At 39.5% G+C, this 21246-nt stretch overlaps 1 protein-coding gene across 4 annotated transcripts; it reads left to right on the top strand.

The window, feature by feature from the left end:
* The first annotated feature begins 1086 nt into the window (after positions 1-1086).
* Positions 1087-16498, top strand: LOC114570921 (excitatory amino acid transporter 3-like). Of its 4 annotated transcripts, none has more exons than XM_028601555.1 (13): positions 1087-1290; positions 3262-3402; positions 5394-5486; positions 8238-8355; positions 8639-8681; positions 8770-8832; positions 8938-9113; positions 9417-9524; positions 10651-10773; positions 11819-12013; positions 12182-12313; positions 15774-15869; positions 16051-16498. In XM_028601555.1, exons 1-13 carry the CDS (start codon positions 1173-1175, stop codon positions 16211-16213), a joined length of 1569 nt encoding a protein of 522 aa, XP_028457356.1. In that variant the 5' UTR covers positions 1087-1172; the 3' UTR covers positions 16214-16498. The 4 variants fall into 4 exon arrangements, with proteins under 4 accessions (XP_028457356.1, XP_028457376.1, XP_028457366.1 ...); XM_028601565.1 differs by having other exon boundaries at positions 1169-1290; positions 3302-3402; XM_028601575.1 differs by lacking the exon at positions 3262-3402.
* Positions 16499-21246: the final 4748 nt, after the last annotated feature.

The following is a 21246-nucleotide window of genomic DNA, read 5'->3' as shown; positions in this document are numbered from 1 at the left end:
CTGATCCGAGTTAATGGTACTCATGAGTTAATTTAACAGTTTCAGTTTTTCCTCGCCACTGTCGCACTGCTTGCTCTTGAGGGAATTACTGTAATTGTTGGAATTGTTGGGGAATTATAGAGTGTGGTCTAGACCTACTCTTTCTGTAAAGTTTCTCGAGATAACTCTTGTTATGATTTGATACTATAAATAAAATTGAATTGAATAGCCTGTAAAAATAAAAACGTCTCGTATGTCGCCTTAAATACTTTCTCCCCGTGTTTTGGTACACTTCATTTTAACACCTGATGCGAGCCATATGGGAGTAGACTACACATGAAACTCAAAGTTTTGAGTGCTTTAGCGGCATTGCCCTGACTCCCTGAATATGCAGAGACGTCGTCTCGCTCCGCCTCTCTGAGGCCCATTCGCATAAAACATCAGTTAAACTTTATTTCACACTATGATGGTTACATTTGCAACAATCTGCGGTTCACATGCATGACAAACTGTAGGGCCAGTCTGTTACTCTACAGCACGGACAATTTATTTATCAATATTTCAAAATAGAAACCATTACACTTCGTAATGGTTTGTATTCTATTCTATTGTATTATTGTACAAATGAGCCACAGCAGTAATAGGAGTTACTTTATGTAAGTCACTCCTACATTTTTCAACTGAGGAGCAAAACATGCTCCTTGGGAAAAAGATACGGTTGTGCTCTGTTCATACTGATCAAATGAACCTGACTTTGTTGTTAAGTGTAGTCAGATGCGAAAGCCACCTTCCCTTACTGCATTATACCATTACATTTAAAATTTTGAATTGTTACCTGCAGACTTTTGTATAAAAATATTTGCAGTTCAATTAATATAAGAAGTCTGCACCTCTTTCCGCGCATGCACAATTCATTATGACAGTAATAACATGTAGAGCTGAAACAAATATTGTTCAATCAATATATAGATAGATAGATAGATAGATAGATAGACCAGGGAGACTGACCTGTTTACTTTCAGAGTTTGTGATTGTCATGATATTTGTCAGAGTTCTATCTTCAGAATCGGTTAAATCAAAACAAAAGAGCAAAACAAAGACAGAGTACTAAGCTGTCTAAACTGTTCTGGTTAATATATTTTAGTCATCAATATTAGATAGCTAATGTCAGTTTGCTTACTAGCTAACTGAAAATGGATAACGACATTACTGAGGAGGAAACCCATGCTGGCACCACACGCTGCAGGGGTTTCATAAAAAAAGCATGGGCTTACCTTCTGCAGAATACATTTCAAGCAGCTGTTGTCCTGGGTAAGTGATGACTACAAGTTTAAGTTAACTAACGTTAGTTGGAAAGAAATATATAACGTATAGCTAGTTAACGTCAGCCTGACTAAAGCTTACTACGTCATTAGACCTCATGATTAGACCTAACTTGAGTATTTGTCTTTTTTTAGTTGAATTTAAGTCACTTCTTAAATCACTTTATTTGATAAATCATAAAAAAAGAAACACATTTATAGACTGTTGTAAGAATGTATTTGATGAGCCGCCTTAACACGATATCAGTTATTCATCCTTTAGTTAATATTGTTGTGAAATTAATGTACACATTATAGTGTGATTGTGTATCCTGTTAAAACAATTTTCTCATTTACTTACTTTTCTACATTTACTTATTGTTAATTTATTATCTGACTAGGAATCAGAAACGGTTTGTGTATTTTTATTTATATAGGTTCTCTATATGTATGAATATTTTATGTTTTATGTTGGTTTTTGCTCTCAGACATTGTATTGTGTATTGTATGTAACCTATTTGGCTTTTATATGATGACTGTATTGGCAAAAAATATTTCAAGTGAGTGAAAGTGGAATTAAATCTTAATTGAAGGTTGGTTCAGTGGGTAGAGCAGGCGCACATATACTGAGAGGTTTATGTCTCGACGCAGAGGTCCAGGGTTTGAGTCCAACCTGTGATGATTTCTTGCATGTCTTCCCCCTCTATCTCCCCTTTCTCACCTAGCTGTCCTATCAATTAAAGGCAGAAAAAAAATCTTAAAAAAAACAAAAAATAAATCTTAATTGAAGGTTTAAATTACACTGAAAAAAAAAATCACAAGTCAGTTACATTATCATGTTGCCAGGGAAACCACGGCATCCTTCTACCAAAGTACGAAGACATAGCAGACCAAATGCAGGCTTTTATTTATTTATTTTTTTAAAGATTATTTTTTGGGCATTTTTAGGCCTTCAATGACAGGACAGCTGAAGAAATGAAAGGGGAGAGATACGGGGAATGACATGAGTAAACCTCCATATATGGGTGCCTGCTCCACCAACTGTGCTATCCAGCCGCCCGCAAGCTTTTATTCTGAAAAGTAGAAGCTCGGGCATGGCACCAGGCGGGAGGGCATGAGACAGGAGGCTCCATGCTGCAGCCATACACTCTTGTAGTGATTTGATCTTTGTTTGAACGGTACACCAACATACACCAACTTCTGTGACCCATCAGAAGTTGTGCCCTGGCATTTTCTTCATATTTTATCACATAGGCGCATACTTGAGTTTGATAGCAACTGTTACCAAAAATGGTCTTAAATGTTGGGACATAGGCCTACAAACACATTCTAATCTGGTCTCAGCAGGTTAAACACACTTTAAATCTGACTTTCTAGTAAATGCATTCTGCCTGACTGTAACATTATAAACTCAATGCTGTTGGTTCCTGTTAGAAAAGATAAAACAGGGGGCATTATTAGTAGGCTAGTGATTAGAATTATTTATTTGCTTACAAGTAATTATGAATTTGGATTTAAAAAGCAAGCATGGCACATCATGCCTACATCATGTATATATTTGCTCAAAATGTTGCTAGTTGCCATTGTAGCAATTCAACTTTGATCATTGTTTTTTTATTGAATCAATAAAGATTTATCAGATGCATAAAATGAGTGTTAGAATAGCACCTACAGTAAATATCTGTTCAGAATCCAGCTGACACCAGTGCACATTCCATTAGGTGTTTAGAATTTTATCTTAAAAATGACCAATCAGTCTAAATGTGTTTAAAGCACATAGGGATACGCAAAAAAACAATACAGTCACATTTTAGCCTAAATACGACATAGGGTTTTATTGGACAATGTGTATTTGCTTAACAACTTGATGTGCTTTATGGATTTCCACCTATGATTTATGGTTGACTGAATAGAAAATCCCTTTTTGTGAAAAGGTTTGGGCTTTGTTTTACCTCTATTTAGATTTCTTATTGTCTCATAGGCGTAGCCCTGGGCTTGACTCTCAATGCCTATGCCGACAGGGACACACTCGACCAGCTCCACATCGGCTTTCCAGGAGAAATGCTCATGCGGATGCTTAAGGTGGTTGCCGTTCCTCGCATTATTACAAATATAATAATGGGTAAGCCGCAGGAGTAATGCTCACACTGTTAACTGTTACATTTGATTATACAGAACATACTAGTGGTTTGACAAGTTTAAACTTATTAAACCTATATAGAGCGTTCAACCTTCAGGTGAGTCTTTGTAACTTTTGATGAACACCATGGAGCCACTGTGGCCACAAGTCACAATTACAGGATAATGGTAAATGCTAAAAGGTAGCAAGTAATAGACGATTCAAGATTTATTCTTGAATCTTCAAGAATCATCTTCATCAAGTCAACAAACTGACTTATTAATGTCACTTCCACAGCTACTTGTTGTTAACACTTGTATTGAGTGTATTGGAAGAAAAAAAAACTAAAACTATATCTTTCTGAAAAACTGACTCTAAACTAAAAAGAGCAAACACATTTACATAGTCTTGTCTAACAATCATGAATAATGTATTTCCGCCTCTTAAAACATTTGCAAAGCCTTCTTTTATGTTTTGAGACCTGACAACAATGGCTTGTGGTCTTCCTCTTCTTCTTGTCCTTAATTGGCACAAAGACACCTGTTATGACACATTCTATTCCTTAGCAGGGACTATTTCTTTGTTAGAAAGTGGTTCCAACGAAAACTGTTTGCTCTGTGGATTATCTAGAGTAACTGGAGCATCCAGAAAAATGAGGTTCTGGTGAATCTTTGGTGAATAGTGATTTTATCATCTGATCTTCTGATCCTCTTCTTAGACCTGCAGCTACAACTCCTGGATATGTTGTTGTTGGATGCTGTAAATAATGCTTTTACCATGTTACCTGTCATTACAGAAGAACATGTCCATTTTAAGTTGACACATCTCAGGATGAAAGGTGTATGTTTTCAGGGGTAAGCTTGAGGCTCCACCTTTTTCTGACTTAACTCCACTACCACGGCCTCTGTAGCCGGCTCACAGTCACCTATTGGCGGCTAAACAACTGCCGCTGGTAGTGCTTTTGTGGTGTAATCGGTAGCGATGGTGCGTTGCTGTGTGGAGAGGAATCCGCCGACACTGTTTCTTGATTATAAAGGTTTATTTACATTGAAGAAATCAGCGTCATTTGACAAGCCCTGCAGAGCTCGGAGAGGACCTGTTTTCCCAATTCTCCAGTGGTCCTCTGACTTTCTTTGTTTTAACATGGTATATATTCTATAATGTGTGTAACATAGATGGGGGAGGAAACAATACTTTGACCAATGGCTACAAGCCAACTGGCCTTATTTTGGATGGGCCATTGATAATGCACCACAGATGTTTTCAAGAGAGGTGTCGTCTGAAAGTAGAGTAAAGTTCATCTGGGTTTCTTTGTTACCCAAAGCTTAAATACAAATCATATAGAATATGCAGATACAATAAGATGACAATATACCTCACTATGTAGTCGGCGTCCCGGAGCTCTGTAGCGGTTAAAAACAACCAGCAACTGCTGCTCGGATTTTACTGTTCAGTCACACTGTAGACTGTTCACGTTACAGCACTTTACTTAGTTTAAAATACTTCTATTTAATATATGGTCTATGGTATAGCATTGATCACTTTTAGGGGGATTCTTCATTTCATTTTTTTTGGGGGGGGGTGGGGTGAGAGGAATCACATGCATCCCCCCCCATCCCTATGTGATATGTATGTATACACTCAGTTAAGACCAACTATGGCTTATTAGGATGACAAGCCAATCGATAGATACTGTATGTTATTACTATATATGCATTTACTAAAGCCAAGGTTTCCATTTCAAACAGGCAGTAAGTCTCTGAAGAACACAGTATTTTACACGTCTGACACCAATGTCTCACAATTTAGCAATGACATACTGTATGTCTTCTCACAGAGGTCTCAAACAACCCACCTGAAATCACTTGTTATTACTGAGATGTAACTGTGTTCCCCTCACTCTCCATTAACTACCCTTATGTAAGACTAATATATTACCTTGACCCTCCATACTGTAGTCTGCAGATTGTAGCTCATGTTGTTGTTTTTCCTAGGTGTTTCTTGTCTAGGCGTTCACTCTTCCAGGAAAATCATTCTACGTTCTACAGCATACATTTTGTGCACTACTCTGATAGCTGCGATTGTAGGTAAGAGAAATATTGGTCATTGGTTTTATTAGGAAATATGCCCTTTTTAATGATGAACACCTATGGCATTTTAATGTTTCCTTCTTTTTTAACTTGAGCATTTAAAATTCCCTCACTAGCCATTGTCACCATTGTAAGTGCAGTTTTTTTTCAACCAGGTAACACATTTACTAATTTCTTGCATGATCATCTTCAAGAATGTGTTTTTTTCCATGTTTTATGCATATTTAACCTTTCTCCCAGCAGACAGTTTGTCATAGCAGTGAGCCAGCATGCACAATATACAATAGAGTCAAAACTTGGACAATGACAAAGTGAAATCTACTATGAGTTCATTATTATTATTATTCGTTGCACTTATTTTTGATTAGTCAAAATGTCTGCTTTGAGCAAGGTCTATTATCACATAACCCAAGTAATGTTGAGTTAATTTGTGGTTACAAAAAGCTGCAGGGGGACTACCAAACCCTCACAGGTGTTTTCACTTTGTGGCTAATTGCACTGCTGCTCAGGTAGGGGGTGGGCAGTGACGTTATCAAACTTCATGAACCAATAACAAAGATGAAGTATTAGTTACAGGAGAGTGAGCCACAAGATATGTTTTCTGCAACAAACGAGAGCCCCCAAAAAAGTCTTCTGCCTAGTGGGGACTGGGGAGCTCACCCAACAAATGTTACATAGATATAACGAATGTTGGGCCGAATAAGCAAAAAGAACGGATCCATTTTACAGAACAATTACGTTTTTGATGACGCGATCAAATAGCAACCAGTTTGGAGTGAAAGTGTGCGCGCTTTATAAATGCAGCAAACGTGTCGGCAGTGTGGAAGCACTGTCAAAACTGTCAAAAAACGGCAATATTTAACGATTCCAATCGTAGGTACTCATCTGCTCCATGCACAAGCGCCGACAGGGTGAGACTCTGCATGTCATGTCATCGATAAGAAGAGTGTTTCCTTTTCCTGTTTCGGGTTCTAAGACTGGGGTCAGGAAGCGGCAGTATTGGTGAGGGCACTGTGTCTTAAGAAGCTTGTGGTTTTATTATTAACCCTCCTGTTGTCCTTGGATCAAGTCTGACCCCTTTTAAAATTTTTCTATATCATAAATGTGGGTTTCTTTCAACAGAATTGCCCAAAAATAACATGGATTGTTCAACGCAGCAGAATTTTTCTGTTAGAATCTTTTTTAAAACATCAAAGAGTGTTGACATAAAAGTGACAAAAGCGCCAAAAACACTGAAAAAAACGACTAAAGGCATTGAAAGCCTCAAAAACAGCAGAATAAAGCGTCAAACAAGGAAATGTTTTAAAAAGCAACAACAACATTTGAAAAAAAAAAAAAACGTCAAAAATGTTTAAAAAAGTATCGAAAAATTTGTCCAAAAAATGTGAAAAAAAGTGTTGATTTTCAGTTTTGACCCGGGAGGACAACACAAGGGTTTACTATTAACTCACTTTACATCGTCTTTGCTATTTGTTTTTCTTCTCGCTTTCCCCTCACACAGCAGCATTACCTGCTCCACATACTCACGGCCGTCACTCACTTAACACACCTGACATTCTCGCTCTAACTTAAGGCTGATTTATATAGATAACTGAGACACTATGCCTCTAGAGTCGGCACTCGTTCACCGTCACTCCCCATGCACACAAGCCGGCCCTGCTATTCTCTTAAAGAGATCGACGCACACACCAACGGTGTATAAACTTCAGGCCACCTCGTAGTAGCGTTCTTTTTGTCTTGTAGTCGCGACTAGTAGCTCGAGTGTGACGTCACATCCATGTCGGAAAACGAGTAACTGTGGGTTGTTGCGTTCTTTTTGTCACACAATGCTACGAGTCGGAGAAAAGATGGATTTTTGTAACATTTTTAGTAACATTTAGGATTCTATTCACCCAGTTATTGACATATTACACAAATATATTTCACAGTTTGATACATGAAAATTACATTTTGATTAACGCTAACGTTAGGCTACTGCTCTGCTTTCTGCTCAAGACTCGGCTTAAGCCGTTGTTGTCATATAGCAACCGAGCGTCTCTAGCCAATTTCAGCTGCACAAGCTACAAAGTAACTAATTAGTCGGTATTTAATAATAAGACTGTAGCGACATGCCTATATGTAGCAGTATACAGTGCTATGTGTACGACTTCTTCATTTGATTACAACAAAGACAAAAGTGCTTAAAATTGTAGAAAACCACAATGTTTACTACGTGTAATGCACGACGTAGCCATCTTTGAAAGTGAACTCGGGGTCCTCTGAGTTCAGACGACTTGACGAGTCGTATATACGACCTTGGTGGCGTTCTTTTTGCAACTTCCGGTTCGTAACTCCGGAAAACGACTCGTAGATCGACTTCGGTGGACCAAAAGAACGCACCATAAGGCGAAAGCTCTGCGTGGTACGGTGGCCGAGACGGTTCAACACAACGCAAAAGCCACAACACAAATGCAAAATCTACAACACAAATGCAAAATCTACAACACAAATGCAAAAGCTACAAAACAAACACAAAAGCTATAACACAAACGCAAAAGCCATAAACTAAGGTTTTGGCCAACAATGCCCAAAAATGTAGTTCAAGAAATGACTCTTTTTTTTTTTTATATTTTGATCTCCCTCCTGCCTCTCAAAAATAGAAGAGGAGCAACCTCCTCTGCCTCTATGAAACAGCCTCCTGTGTACTGTATGAAAGAGCTATAGCAGATACAGTGCTTCTCATGCTCAACCATGGATTATGTGCCATAGGGATAACACTGGTAGTGTTGATCAAGCCAGGAGCTGAATATGCTGTTAAAAAAGAACAAGAAGAAGAAATAGAAGATCGGGCCTTCTCCACTGTCGATGTCCTGATGGATCTTATAAGGTAAGAAGAAAGAGTATACTCTGACATCATTTCTGGTTTCTCTGTGTATCAGTTTAGCAAGGTCTTTAGGTCAGTCAAGCAATTTCAGAAAGTGCTGGAACATCTAACAAGATAATTCACATTCACATGTTATGCTTCAGCAGACATCATTTGGTATTTCAGGTGTTCTACGCAAACATCCAGCCAATGTGTAATTATGCCTTAATAAAGCTGCAATTCTTGAGTGATTTGTTGACATTTCCAAGTCTACCACTAGTGATAGACTTTTATTTATTGTTTATAGGAACATGGTCCCAAACAACCTGATTCAGGCCTGCTTCCAACGGGTATGTTTTTCATTAAGGCATTTGCCTCATTTCCTCTGTTTCCATGTAATACTTCTGATGTGAATACTAATTATTTCTTTTTTCATAGTTCAAGACTGATAGGACGGACTTTGAAGTTGAAGACTATGATTACAATAGTAGCATGATGACAGTAAATATTTTCCCCTTGTCACTATTTACATTTGCAGTGATTATCTTTTATACATGAAGTTGCTCTGAGACCATTTTTCTTAATGAGTTTCTGGTCTTGTTACAGAATGTGACAGAAGTGGGGGGCCACTATGTTAACGGAGTCAACACATTGGGTCTGATTGTCTGGTCTTTGGTTTTTGGCGTGATCCTCAACAATATGGGAGAAAAGGGGAAAATCCTTGTTGAGATCGTTACTGTCATCAACGAGGCAACAAAATGTATAATCAACTTGATTTTGTGGTAAGGTCAAACAACATTTTATTGTCTTTCTCCACATTGAAAACATTTAGTGATACAGTACGTTAAAGAAAATCTGTTAAAACATAGCAGCGTCTTTCACTCTCACGTCTGTTCATTTGTGTTCTAAAGGAGTTTCAGATCAATTTTCAGGTTTTGTCGCCCAACATTTTATTTCATTATAATTTTGATGTTTCCATTTTTTGGAAATGAGAGAAACATAGCTGTTTTAAACTAATATATGAATGGTATTCAGACAGCTGTCTCCATTTGTATTCAGTATTTCTTTCATTTTTTTCTTTCCAGCTACTTGCCAGTAGGAGTGCTGTTCATGATTGCAAGCAATGTTGTGGAGATTTACAGCTGGGAAACTATCTTCAAGCTGGGAGGGTTTGTTTTAACAGTTTTGATTGGGTATGTTCATCTTTACTGTTTTAGCACTGAAATAACACACCAACAATATATATATATAAAACTGGGCCAACATAAGCTCCTAGTTTTATTGATGTTAGCTAATGTTAGCAAAGTTTACTTAGCTAGGCTATTGCCCTATAATGGATTATGTTGGCTTTATCAGTTTTCCCTATTTTTGCTACTTTTACACTGTGTCATAGCATTACCCCAAAATTGTTACTTTGGGCCACAGCAGCAGTTGTTCAATTTGCATTAAATGATATATAAAACAGGTCTGTTACTTTAACTCACTAAAAGTGTAAAAGAGCCATTAGGTCAGTCAAGTAGTCACTTGACTAGTCCCGCATTGCCAGACCTTCCTTCAAAGCGCTGCGGAGGAGGGTCTGGCTGGTCCACACAGGAGTTTTAGTCGTGCAACAGAAAACTCAGATTGGACAGATAGTCTAGCTAGCTGTCTGGATTTACCCTGCAGAGATCTGAGGAGCAGTTAACCATAGTCCTCACAAATCCATTTTAAAGTTTAAAAAGAGTTTAAAATGCCAACACAAAGAAAGAGTAAGGTAACGGACATCTAGCCTTAATGAGTGAAATCTGGCAGACGGAAGTGCAACCTTGTGGATTAAGACTACCACTTGACTGACCTAAAAGCCTATGAAAGTCGTAGAAATTGTATAAAATAAGTTTGTAGGAAAAAAAGAAGAATCCGCACCATTTATGCCAAACATACAGTAAATGTAAGAAGAACAAGACTCAGTGTCAAAATGATTGTTCTATACATAAATAATAAATGACTGACCCCGCGAGGCATGTAGATAACAGAAACCCAGCAAGATGATATGAAAGAAAGATGAGCAATATCTAGCTAAAGTTTGCTAACATTAGCTAATATTAGCAACAAAGAGCTACTGGTCATATGACCAAATAAGACTGTAACAGTGAAACCCCTGGGTGTAATGAAGTGAGGGTGCATTTTGTTGCTTATGAATTCAACTTTCTGTTTTGTGTCATTTCTTTCTTTCTTTCTTTCTCACTTTATGTCTCCTTCCTAGCAGCTGCATTGTGAATGCAATGCTATTGTTAGTATTTAATATATCAGTACTGATTGTGCACTCATTTTGTGTTTCAGACTTTTAATCCATGCAGCAATAGTTTTACCACTGATCTATTTCGTCTTTACAAGATGTAGCCCCTTTGCTGTTATCAGGGGGGTTTTTCCTGCCTTAATCACTGCACTGGTCACCTCATCCAGGTAAGATGATGTAACACAGTAGTATCCAGTGCTGTAGTACTCAAGTCCGAGACTCAAGATGTTTTTCTATTGTCTTGGACTTGTCTTGGACTCGTTGGTATTTGCACTCAGACTTGTCTCGGACTTGGCCATTGGTCTTGCAAAATACCGTATCTTGCCAAATATTCTAGTTGGTCTCAACCAAGTCCAGCAATATTTGCTTTTTCCTAAAGTAACTTCCTCCTTCAAACAAAACTATTGATTAAGCGCGCTTGTTTAGAAAATGGGTATGGTTGAATTCAATATCCATCTAGAACGGGCATTGACATTGGTCGCCTGGTATATGCCGCAGGACGCGCGCGCAGACGCATCAATACTTTTCATTTCGGCCACAGGCACAATGTCAGCAAGTATTTTCTACACTATGAATTCTTCAGGACAAGTGATAAATTCAAGAATCAATCAATTGTTTTAGTGACACCTGTGTTGCTGGTTATTTGTTACATTTTCCATTGGCAGTCCAAAATGTTATTTTTACACCATAACAAAAACAATCAACATCATACATTCATTAAATGTAAAGTTGTTTTTCCGCTTTGTGACTTAAGTAAAATAGGTCTACTTAAAGTGAAAGATATGGTCTAATTTGTTCCTAAAGTGGTGTTACTCTGCACCACCTTTTTGATCATTCCAAACAATGCAAAATTATCATCCTATAATAGAAGATATATTTTCTCTTGCATCAAATACATTATAAACAGGTAAGTAAGTGGTCTTGAAGAAGATTCTTTTTTCTTTGTCTCGGTCTTTATGGTCTCTCATGTGGACTCCGTCTTGACTCGGACTCAAACCTCTTCAGAATCGGACTTGACTTGTTCTAGATTAGTCCTGGTCTTGGACTTGACCAAGGTGGTCTTGACTACAGCACTGGTAGTATCACAGAGAGCTGTGACTTCATCCACTCTGCTTATTGGTTAATTGATCAGTAACATTTTTGAGAGATTTACATTCAAACTATTTTTACATGAGTAGTGCACTAACAGAGGATGCATTGTGTTTCTTCAAGCTCTGCCACAAGTCAAGTCATTTTCAGATGTTGTGAGGAGCGACTGAAGATCGACAGAAGAATCCTTCGTTTCATACTTCCCATTGGGTCCAACCTCAACATGAACGGAACTACCATTTATGAAGTGGTCGCAGCAGTTTTCATTGCCCAACTCAACAAAATTCAACTGGACTTGGCCCACCTATTTACCGTTGCGTAAGTCACTCTCTGTTCTTAAGGAAATTATAGCATCATCATCATCATAGCTAATGCTTTTATTAATATTGGTTAAAAGTATACATACGAGGCCTTTGAAAAAGGGAGTGACTTACAAAAAAGACATGGTACAGTTTAATGAGTACAGTATCTGTGTTTGATCTGCAGTGTGACGGCAGCAGTGGCCAGCACAGGAGCAGGGCTCCCAGCTACAGGAGCAGTGACCACTCTTTTTGTGTTGGCGGCGGTTGGTTTACCTGCAAAGGAAGCCTCCACTCTGGTGGTTGTAGAATGGCTCCTGTAAGTTTAATCAGCAGTTAAGAAATTGATACAAAATGTAATAAATGGATTACTACTCTGTTCTTTGTTTAGATAGCCATTTCAGCAGCGCGTAAATGTTAGTGCATGTGGCCGTGAAAAAACATAAGCCGCTTTCCGACCAAGTATTTATAGGAACGTAGTTATAGGAAAATGCCACTTCTAAGCAGATCTACTCTCCCCCAAAAACGTTTTTCCATTTGCATTCGCACTGGCCAAGTGGTCATAGGGACTATAGGAGGGGTAAGGGAGTAATGCAAGCACGGCAACGGTCTTTATAGCGTTAAAATCAGAAAACAAATACACCAAAAAAAGTATGAACTAAATACTAAATCTAATGTATATAGCATATTTGTCATAATTTAAACAAGTCTCCCGAAGAGAAACAGGTATCTCTCTTTCCCCGCCTCTGCCTGCTACGCTGTGGACGTGTGTGTGTGTGTGTGTGTGTGTGTGTGTGTGTGTGTGTGTGTGTGTGTGTGTGTGTGTGTGTGTGTGTGTGTGTGTGTGTGTGTGTGTGTGTGTGTGTGTGTTACGGCCGGCCAGCGAGGTTATCAAGCCCACAGGGCACGCTTGTGGAGTTTAACTCTGAAAAGACAGTTAACACAGTTTCCCTTTAATCTTATGATGGACATGTGTCCCGTTGTTGGTCTGTCTATGTACCTGAAACCCGACCCTTGTTGACCTAGGTCCCTATGCTAAAAAGGGAACGGCGAAAAGACCCTGCCCTGAAGTAGGAGCTGAAAGAGTTACAGGAACTGCGGCCAGAGGAACTTAAAAATCCCCAAATTGGTCCAGTCGGAACATGAGAAAAAAAAGGTTCTAGGAATTTTATGTTCTAGGAACTGCAAAAATCCCTCCGGTCGGAAAGCGGCAATAGATATTTCACATATTGGGGAACAGCCTGTGAAAGCCACTTGGAGGCAGTCCCAGCCCACTGTGTCTCTTAAGTATTTCCAGTAGAGTCCCTTCAATAGCCAATCCTTTGTAAATATAGGTGCTTCTTTGTTTGCCATTGTAACTAATGTTTGGTCATTAAATCTGACATTATTAGCATGTTTTGTAATTCAAGCTATATTGTGTAATTGTTATGATAATGTAATTTAAAATCTTCACATTTGAAATAATTATGAATCAGCATTTTGATCGTGTGTCAGATTTGTCGACCTGTTCTTATCACCTTCTTTTTTCTTTATGGTCATATGTTAGCAAGCTCACATACAGTATGTTATGTCTGTTTGTCCAGTCAGCTACACAACATTTTAGAAGTCCCAAGAGTTGAAAGAAACAAAAGAATTAAAGCTGCAAGCAGCGTTGGACGGGCCCTCACGCCTATGTGCGCATCGGGGTCACTGGCGGACGCCGCTCCTTGCTACCGTGCATTTGCGTGGCACTCAGACACCGCAAATCGTCACCAATGAAAAGGGAACTCCCTGCTGAGTTAAATGATACCTCACACAAAACTCTACTTTAAAACGGGTCACCAGTTATGAAAGGGGCATGGCTTAAGCTTAGGGGGGCGGGCCAAACCATCAACAATGAATAAGGAAGACTCTGCTGAGTTCATTGATACCTCACATAAGACTCTACCTTAATCAGGTCACCAGTTATGAAATGGGGCGTGGTTTAAGCATAGGGGGGCAGGCCAAACCATCACCAATGAATAAGGAACTCTCTGCTGAGTTCAATGACACCTCACACAAGGGTCTACCTTAAACGGTTCAAATGGTATGACCCGTGGCCTAAGTAAGTGGGCGTGGTTAAAATTTAGGGGGTGGCTCAGTATCATATGTAGACCACACATTATAAGTTTCATGTAAATTGGATGATGTTTGTCATATACGGCGCATTTCCTGTTGCCAGCGGGGGGCGCTATGACCAAAATTCAATTTTGGCCTGTAGGTGTCCTCAGGCCTGGACCCTTGTCAATTGTAAGAAATTTCGGGAAAATATATGACAACGTACACTCAAGTTACAACAACTTCTTTGCTCATCACTAAACACTCAAAATGGCCGCCACACCATGCCCACACTGTTTGATGAAAAGTTTTTCTTTTAATAACTTTTCATCTTTAAGGTGTTGGGATGATACAGACCAAGTTTGAAGTCCATCGGATATAATCTCTAGGAGGAGTTCGTTAAAGTATAGCACGTATAGTTTTGGGCCTACTTCCTGTTGCCACTAGGGGGCGCTATGACTTTGAGTCAATTTTGTCAGGTAAATGCATTGACATATTGATATATAAATTGGACCAACAGATCCCGTTGCTCTAGACGGAGACCAGTGAAGGATATTAGAAGCTCTTTTCCGGTGAGCGCTGAGCGTTACAAGAGAAATCTCAGTCATTCCCAAACTTGCAGAGACGGAGAGCGTAGGTATTTGTAAGGAGATAACATAGGCACAGGCTAATTATTGCTAACTAAAATGCTAGTTAACATCAGTAACTAAACTTAAACAGCTAATGTAAGTCCAAACTGCCTGCAAGCTTCTCCTGTACTGTACGGTAATTCCTCTACTATGCAACAGTAAGTTGTTTGGTTATGACACAATCGTTAGCCTATTTTTACAAAACGTCTGCTACGGAGCCATAACGTGAGGTACAAGGTAATGGAGCCTTTTATACATTGTCGTGTTTCTTTAGAAATAAACAATGGACAAATAGTAAAATAGAGTCTTTAAACGCTTCAGATGTAAAGTTATTCGCTGTCAAAGTGACGTCAAAATGAATGGCAGTCAATGGGATGCTAACGGGAGGTGATCGCTTTGTAGCATCAAAATGGCGCCATAGGAGGTTCAAGTTCTGAAGCGAAGCTTACCCCCTTGGGCAAATGTCCTCAGAGTTAGAGTCTTATGAATCCTGAACAGTTCCGAGCCAGTTGGAAAATGTACACGCAAGTTACACCCACTTCCTGTTTTGATGTTGAAACGCACAAAACTGGCCGCCCCGCCACGGCCCTGCCCTATGACGAAAAGTTTTTCTTTTAAAAACTTTTCATCATTAACGTCTTATGATGGTACACACCAAATCTGAAGATGATCGGATGAAATCTCTAGGAGGAGTTCGTTAAAGTACGACATGTGGAAATGGCCAAAAAAAAATTTCGAACTTCAAAATCAAAATGGCGGACTTCCTGTTGAGTTTAGGGTATGGCTCTAATGACGTTTTTTGTACATCTTGACATGCTTTATGTGTACCAAGTTTCATGAGTCTACGTTAAACACACTGCAGGGGCTCAATTTGTCGACTGCCAATTTTGGTGAGTTTTTGAATATGTTAAGCCCCTCAAAAAGCCAATTCATTTGCCGGGAAAAAAAGAATAATAATTCCTTAAGTTCCAATAGGGCCTTTGCCACTGTTGGCGCTCAGCGCTCGGGCCCTAATTAATGTAAAGCAGCATATATCCTCTGCTTTCATAGTCTGATGTTGTTTCTGCCTTTCAGAGACCCCTGCAACACGGCTATCAACGTCCTGGTAAACTGCTTCGGCGCAGCACTCATTTACAGAGTGTCAACACAAGAACTGGAACACATGACAAGGTACAGGTCTACATGGTCTCAGTGTTTTTGTTGTTGTTTTTTAACCCAGTACATTTGCGGAATTTTTTTTCAATCTGATACAAATGATTAATAGGAGGCTAGTAGCAGAGTGGAGGATATAAATCAAATCTATTATGCTCACCTTCTCTTGATGGCCGTGTTGTGCTTTTTTTTTTGCTAGGAGGGATGCCGCGAATCTTGAAAATATTCAGATCAACGTCAGCAGCTCTGATGATGACATTTTTCACAGCGATTCGTCCCAGAACGAGGACATTGGTCTCCAGAACCTGCACACCCCACCAGAATATATGTCAGTCCAAGACAGCGATGACCAGAATGTGTAGTGTCAACTCAGAGTACAACAGGGACAAATAGGGTGGACTTCATTTGAATTGCATTGATGCAACAGATGTGCTGTAGTTATTGAACTGATGTAATAGATGGTAGTTATTGAATTGAATTGATGTAATGGATGTAGTTATGGAATTGTAATTTGAATTGAACAGGATTTATTTCAGTATTTATTGTTAAATAAATAAATGAGGTATTCAGGTATTTCAGGATTCCTAGTTTCTGTGGTTTAACGTTAGCTGGACTCCAATCTATTTAAACAACAAGGGACACAGCACTGCGGCATGTTGAAAAGACGAGTCTCAACGCAGTAGTTTTGGACCTTGGACCCAGAAACCGCATTATCAGAACATTGAAACGTCACATCTTAACAAGCGGATATGTGTATTGGTTGTTGTTTACATAACTGAGTAGCTTGATGTGCATAAACACGGAGAGACAGACTCTTGCTATGATTCTAGCTTGCTTCTAATGACATCTAACATGTTAGGTAGCCTAGTATCCTATTGATGTTCAAAATCTGTTAAAAAAGGTGATAAATAAACATATTTGAAATGTGAAATCCTTATTATGTGGACCAATTCCAAAAAAGAATACAAACTATTATTCTAAACCAAAATTAAGAAAATGGCATACCTTTATTCTATAAAACACAAACGGTTATATTTTTTTTCCACTTATGGAAGAGTGTAGATTCCAATCACTCATGCATCTAATGGTTAACAAATTGAGTGATCTGCAAAATTAATGTGAACATGTCATTAGATGCACCTGCAAGACAGACTGCAGCAGCCTAAGGCAGGGGTCTTCAACGTTTTTTAAACCAAGGACCCCTTAACTGAAAAAGAGATCAATCAGGGAGTCCCTACTACATATATTGTATAAAATAAAGTTGCATATTAAACTGGGCCTACAATAAAGTGTAGGGCAGCTTAAACCCTTTATACGTTTTAGTGCATAGAATACTAAGCTATTAAAATAATAATTGTGGGCATGATTTTATAAATCATCTTTAAATGTTGCACATATGTACACAATGTGCACAGTGAATCCTTAGTTTATACTGTATCTGTGGATAGCTATCTTAGTGACTAACTTACCTAGTAAGCCTATCATCAGTGGGGATTTATATTTGCTGATAATATGTTGGATACAGGTTAAGACATTTTATTCTGGAAAAAACCTTCAAAAATTAAAAGGTTTATGTTTCCAAGAGTTGACAGCAGCTACACATTTTTTAAAAGTCCTAATTGATATTTAAAAATAAATGTTTTAAATTCATGTAAGTCAATGCCAACATTTAATATGGCTTAGTGCCCATTTATGGTACCTTATATAGGCTACTATACAATAATTTAGCTTTAAAGGGTAATTTATGAATGATGTGGTATTGTTGTAGCCTTGAGATACCGTCCTGACCTCGCAAGCTCGTTTTCCACTCGCAGATCAGTCTGGCATCTTGAGATAGAGAAAATGTGGAGCCGTTCGCCAAACGATCGACCAATCTGCGTTGGTTTTGAGGTGGGTTTAGGTGTGACGCAACGAGAAGCGACTGTTCAGTCTAAACAACACGGCGGCTTACAGGGATGAGATGAACGTAGCTATCGCGCAAGTTTTATCCGAATTAGAAAGTATTCCTTCATTGAAAGAAGAGCAAAAAAAGGCACTGCCGAGCAAATGCGAAGCAATCCATCTGGTGGAGTCAGGTTAGTTAGTACGTCATATGCTTTGTTGATCTGATTGGTTGATTTGGCCCGTCTATAGGTGGTGATAGATGTAATATTTACTGGTTTGCACACTGGCTAAACTAGCTTATATTATTAACTGGAACGGACATTACTAACGTGTTGTTTATTCCACCATCTTCGATCACACACTCTTGTGAGAGTACAGGGATATTGCCCGGGGGCTACGGTGTCCCTTTAGGGACATACATTCAGGATGTTACATCCCCCTTCTTAAGAGAAAATTGCCTTAAACAAACACACACAATATCAATACCCTGAGGTTGAGCATGGCCCTGAGGTTGTTGTCGTGTTCAAGCTTTGTCTTGCTGAAAACAAGGATGTCGTCGACGATGGTGGCTACACCTGGGAGGCCTTCATACATCTCGTCGACGCACCTTTAGAATTCATCTTGAGCTGAATTGATTCTGAATGGCAGCCTCAGGAACCTGTACCTGCCGAAAGGGGTGTTGAATTAGAAATAAACCCCAAAAGGTACATTAATGTCACAGCTGTTATAACAACTGTTATCTGCTATAACAGTGGGTTATTAATCACTTATTAACAAATCTATCTATAAATTGCAGGAACATCTTTCTGTTGGTGTGTGTGGGTGTTAAGCACATATCTCTTGAACTGTTAGTCCAATGGATTTCAAACTTGACAGGTGTCTTGCTACGGGCACGAATAAGTAAAAAATGAACACCTCTGCTGAAATGTTAAATTTGTTAACGATCCGACACAAAACAACACCTCAACACAGCAGTCTCTCTCTCTCTCTCTCTCTCTCTCTCTCTCTCGCACACACACACACACACACACGGTCCGGTTCTGGTGGTTGATGAACGCAGATATGTGCTTATTAGTGCTCATAACGGGACAGCTTTACTGTCTCCATCCATCCGTCACTACTGAACAGGTAAGCACTAGCTTCGGGCTAATTTATCACAGCTACTAGGGACGGGCATTTTATGTAATTTAAACATTTGTGTACTCACACTGAATTATATAGCTAGAGTACCCGAGTTGGTTACTCGCATAAACAATTGAGACACAGCCAGTAAAGTGATCCTGACTGGTCCTGGCTAACGACGCCATGCTAACCCTGCTAACGTTACCGGAGTAAACAGCTGTTTACAACGTGTACAATGGTGTGTTATTTTAAGCCAAGAGAGGGAGGCTTTGAATCGGGAAGAGAGGACCGTGAGTTTGCAGTGTGTTTAGCAATTGTTGCCGCAATTCTAAGCCAATGAAGTGTGTTCAGTCGGGTGGAATAGGATAGCAAGGTAGTGGTATTTTTAGCAGTTCCTATCCTGGCGTGTGGAGAGGACGGCGAGGTTGTCGGGTTTTTAGCGGTTCCTACTATAATTCTAAGCCGAAAAAGTGGGCTGTCAGTTGGGTACAGAGCTCTGCGTGAGCACGGGCTTTTATGGCTGTCAATATAGCCAGGATCTAACGTTAGTTACTCCGCTGTCTAACATTGTTGTGGATGCTCCGGTCTCAGCCTGGCAACCAACGTGAACTTCGAGTCTAGGCAGGAGGGGGCGGGGGAGACGACTCTCTCCAGTATTTTGAATTTGTACTGCAGTAACTATTTTATTTTAAGTTTTCTGCAGACATATAAAGGGTGTTACAACAGATGTTGATGCAACAAGGTGTCTTTAAGAAAAGAAAAATCAATAGAACAGTTTCACATAGCAATATAGACCCACACCCATCAACCTCCCAAAGTTTCAGAAGGGAATTTTGTAATGGAATAGCAGAGATCTGCGTGACCTAGATTTCTGATCTCAGGTCAGTTGTGTAGCCTATGTAAATGTTGGGGCGTGACCGTTCTCTTAATACACCCATGGGCGTGACAAAGGTACAGGTCCTGGGAGGTTGACGTCAACTTCCAGCTTTGTTGAGATTCGCCCGTTTTCAGCGGCAGTTTCAAAATATGAGATTTTCTTAGTAAAGGGGTGTCAATGGGATTTTGAGCTTCTATGTAGGCTATGTCCTATTTACCCACCAAACTGTCGTTATTCAACTATGACATGGTAAAATCGGTTTTGCATTCTATCACCCCTTTAAGTGGTTTGGGGTCCTTCTGTAAGTGATTTTGGGGTACAATTTGGTTTTGATGAATTCTACAAGTAGCAATACCACAGGCAAAGTAATGGCCCAAACGGGCACTGCACTAGTACTGAAATAAAATGTGCAATGTAGTGGAAAGTTAGCAAGCTCGCAAAATCCAGATAAACTAGATCAGCTTCACATCACAGGGTCAAACGGTTAACATTCAGGACTCACTGCAGACTGAAACAACTCAGGAATAGATTCATCTGCTGGAACAATAGCTAAATAGAAAGAGTACAAACTTACATCGTCTCTGACTTCTGAACGGGCAACCGTAATGAAAAGAAACATTATTAGCGTACGTAACAAACCTAGCCGTAACTCAGTGTTCGAATTATCTTTTTGTCTTTAAGTGGGTCTTCTCTATCTCATAAAAAAAAGTTGCCACACCCCGCACATAGCCTAACAAGGCTATACAATTAAATAACCTAGCTAGGCGCGAGTGGCGCTTTTGCGCAGTATATGCGCACAGTAGGCCTAGGCTATAACTTGACACACGCACACAACAGACAGATATTTTTTTTTTACAGAAATGGATTCCTTTTAATTAATTTCAACATATTATTGATTGTAATAGTCCATATTTCATTTCAATTTCACAATACAAATAAATAGACTACACAATTTAGTCTGAGTGTTATTCTCAATTTCAAAATGAATTAAAGCTGCGAGCAGCGATGGACGGGCCCTCGCGCCTTGGCGAGCGTCAGGGTTACTGGCGGACTCCGCTCCTTGCGACCGTACATTTGAACAGACGCCATAAATAGTCACCAATGACTCTACGTCATACGGTTCATTAGCTGTGAAAAGGGGCGTGGCTAATGCATAGGGGGCGGGTCAAACCATCACCAATGAAGAAGGAAGTCTCTGCTGAGTTCAATGATACCTCACACAAGACTACCTTAGATGCGTCAGCATTTATTAAAGGGGGCGGGGCTTAAGCATAGGGGGCGGGTCAAACCATGACCAATTAAAAACGAAGTCTCTGCTGAGTTCAATGACACATCACACGAGACTCTACCTTAAACGGTTCAAATGTTATGAAAGGGGGCGTGGCCTGAGTAAGTGGGCATGGTCATATTATAGGAGGCGGCTCAATATCACATGTTACACATTCTAAGTTTCATGTAAATCGGATGATGTTTGTCATATAAGGCGCATTTCTTGTGGCCAGGGGGGGGCGC

Source organism: Perca flavescens, chromosome 2 (assembly GCF_004354835.1).
Source record: "Perca flavescens isolate YP-PL-M2 chromosome 2, PFLA_1.0, whole genome shotgun sequence".
NCBI classification, from domain to species: Eukaryota; Metazoa; Chordata; class Actinopteri; order Perciformes; family Percidae; genus Perca; species Perca flavescens.
The sequence above is the reverse complement of the archived record's forward strand: the minus strand, read 5'-3'. Positions and strand labels throughout refer to the sequence as shown.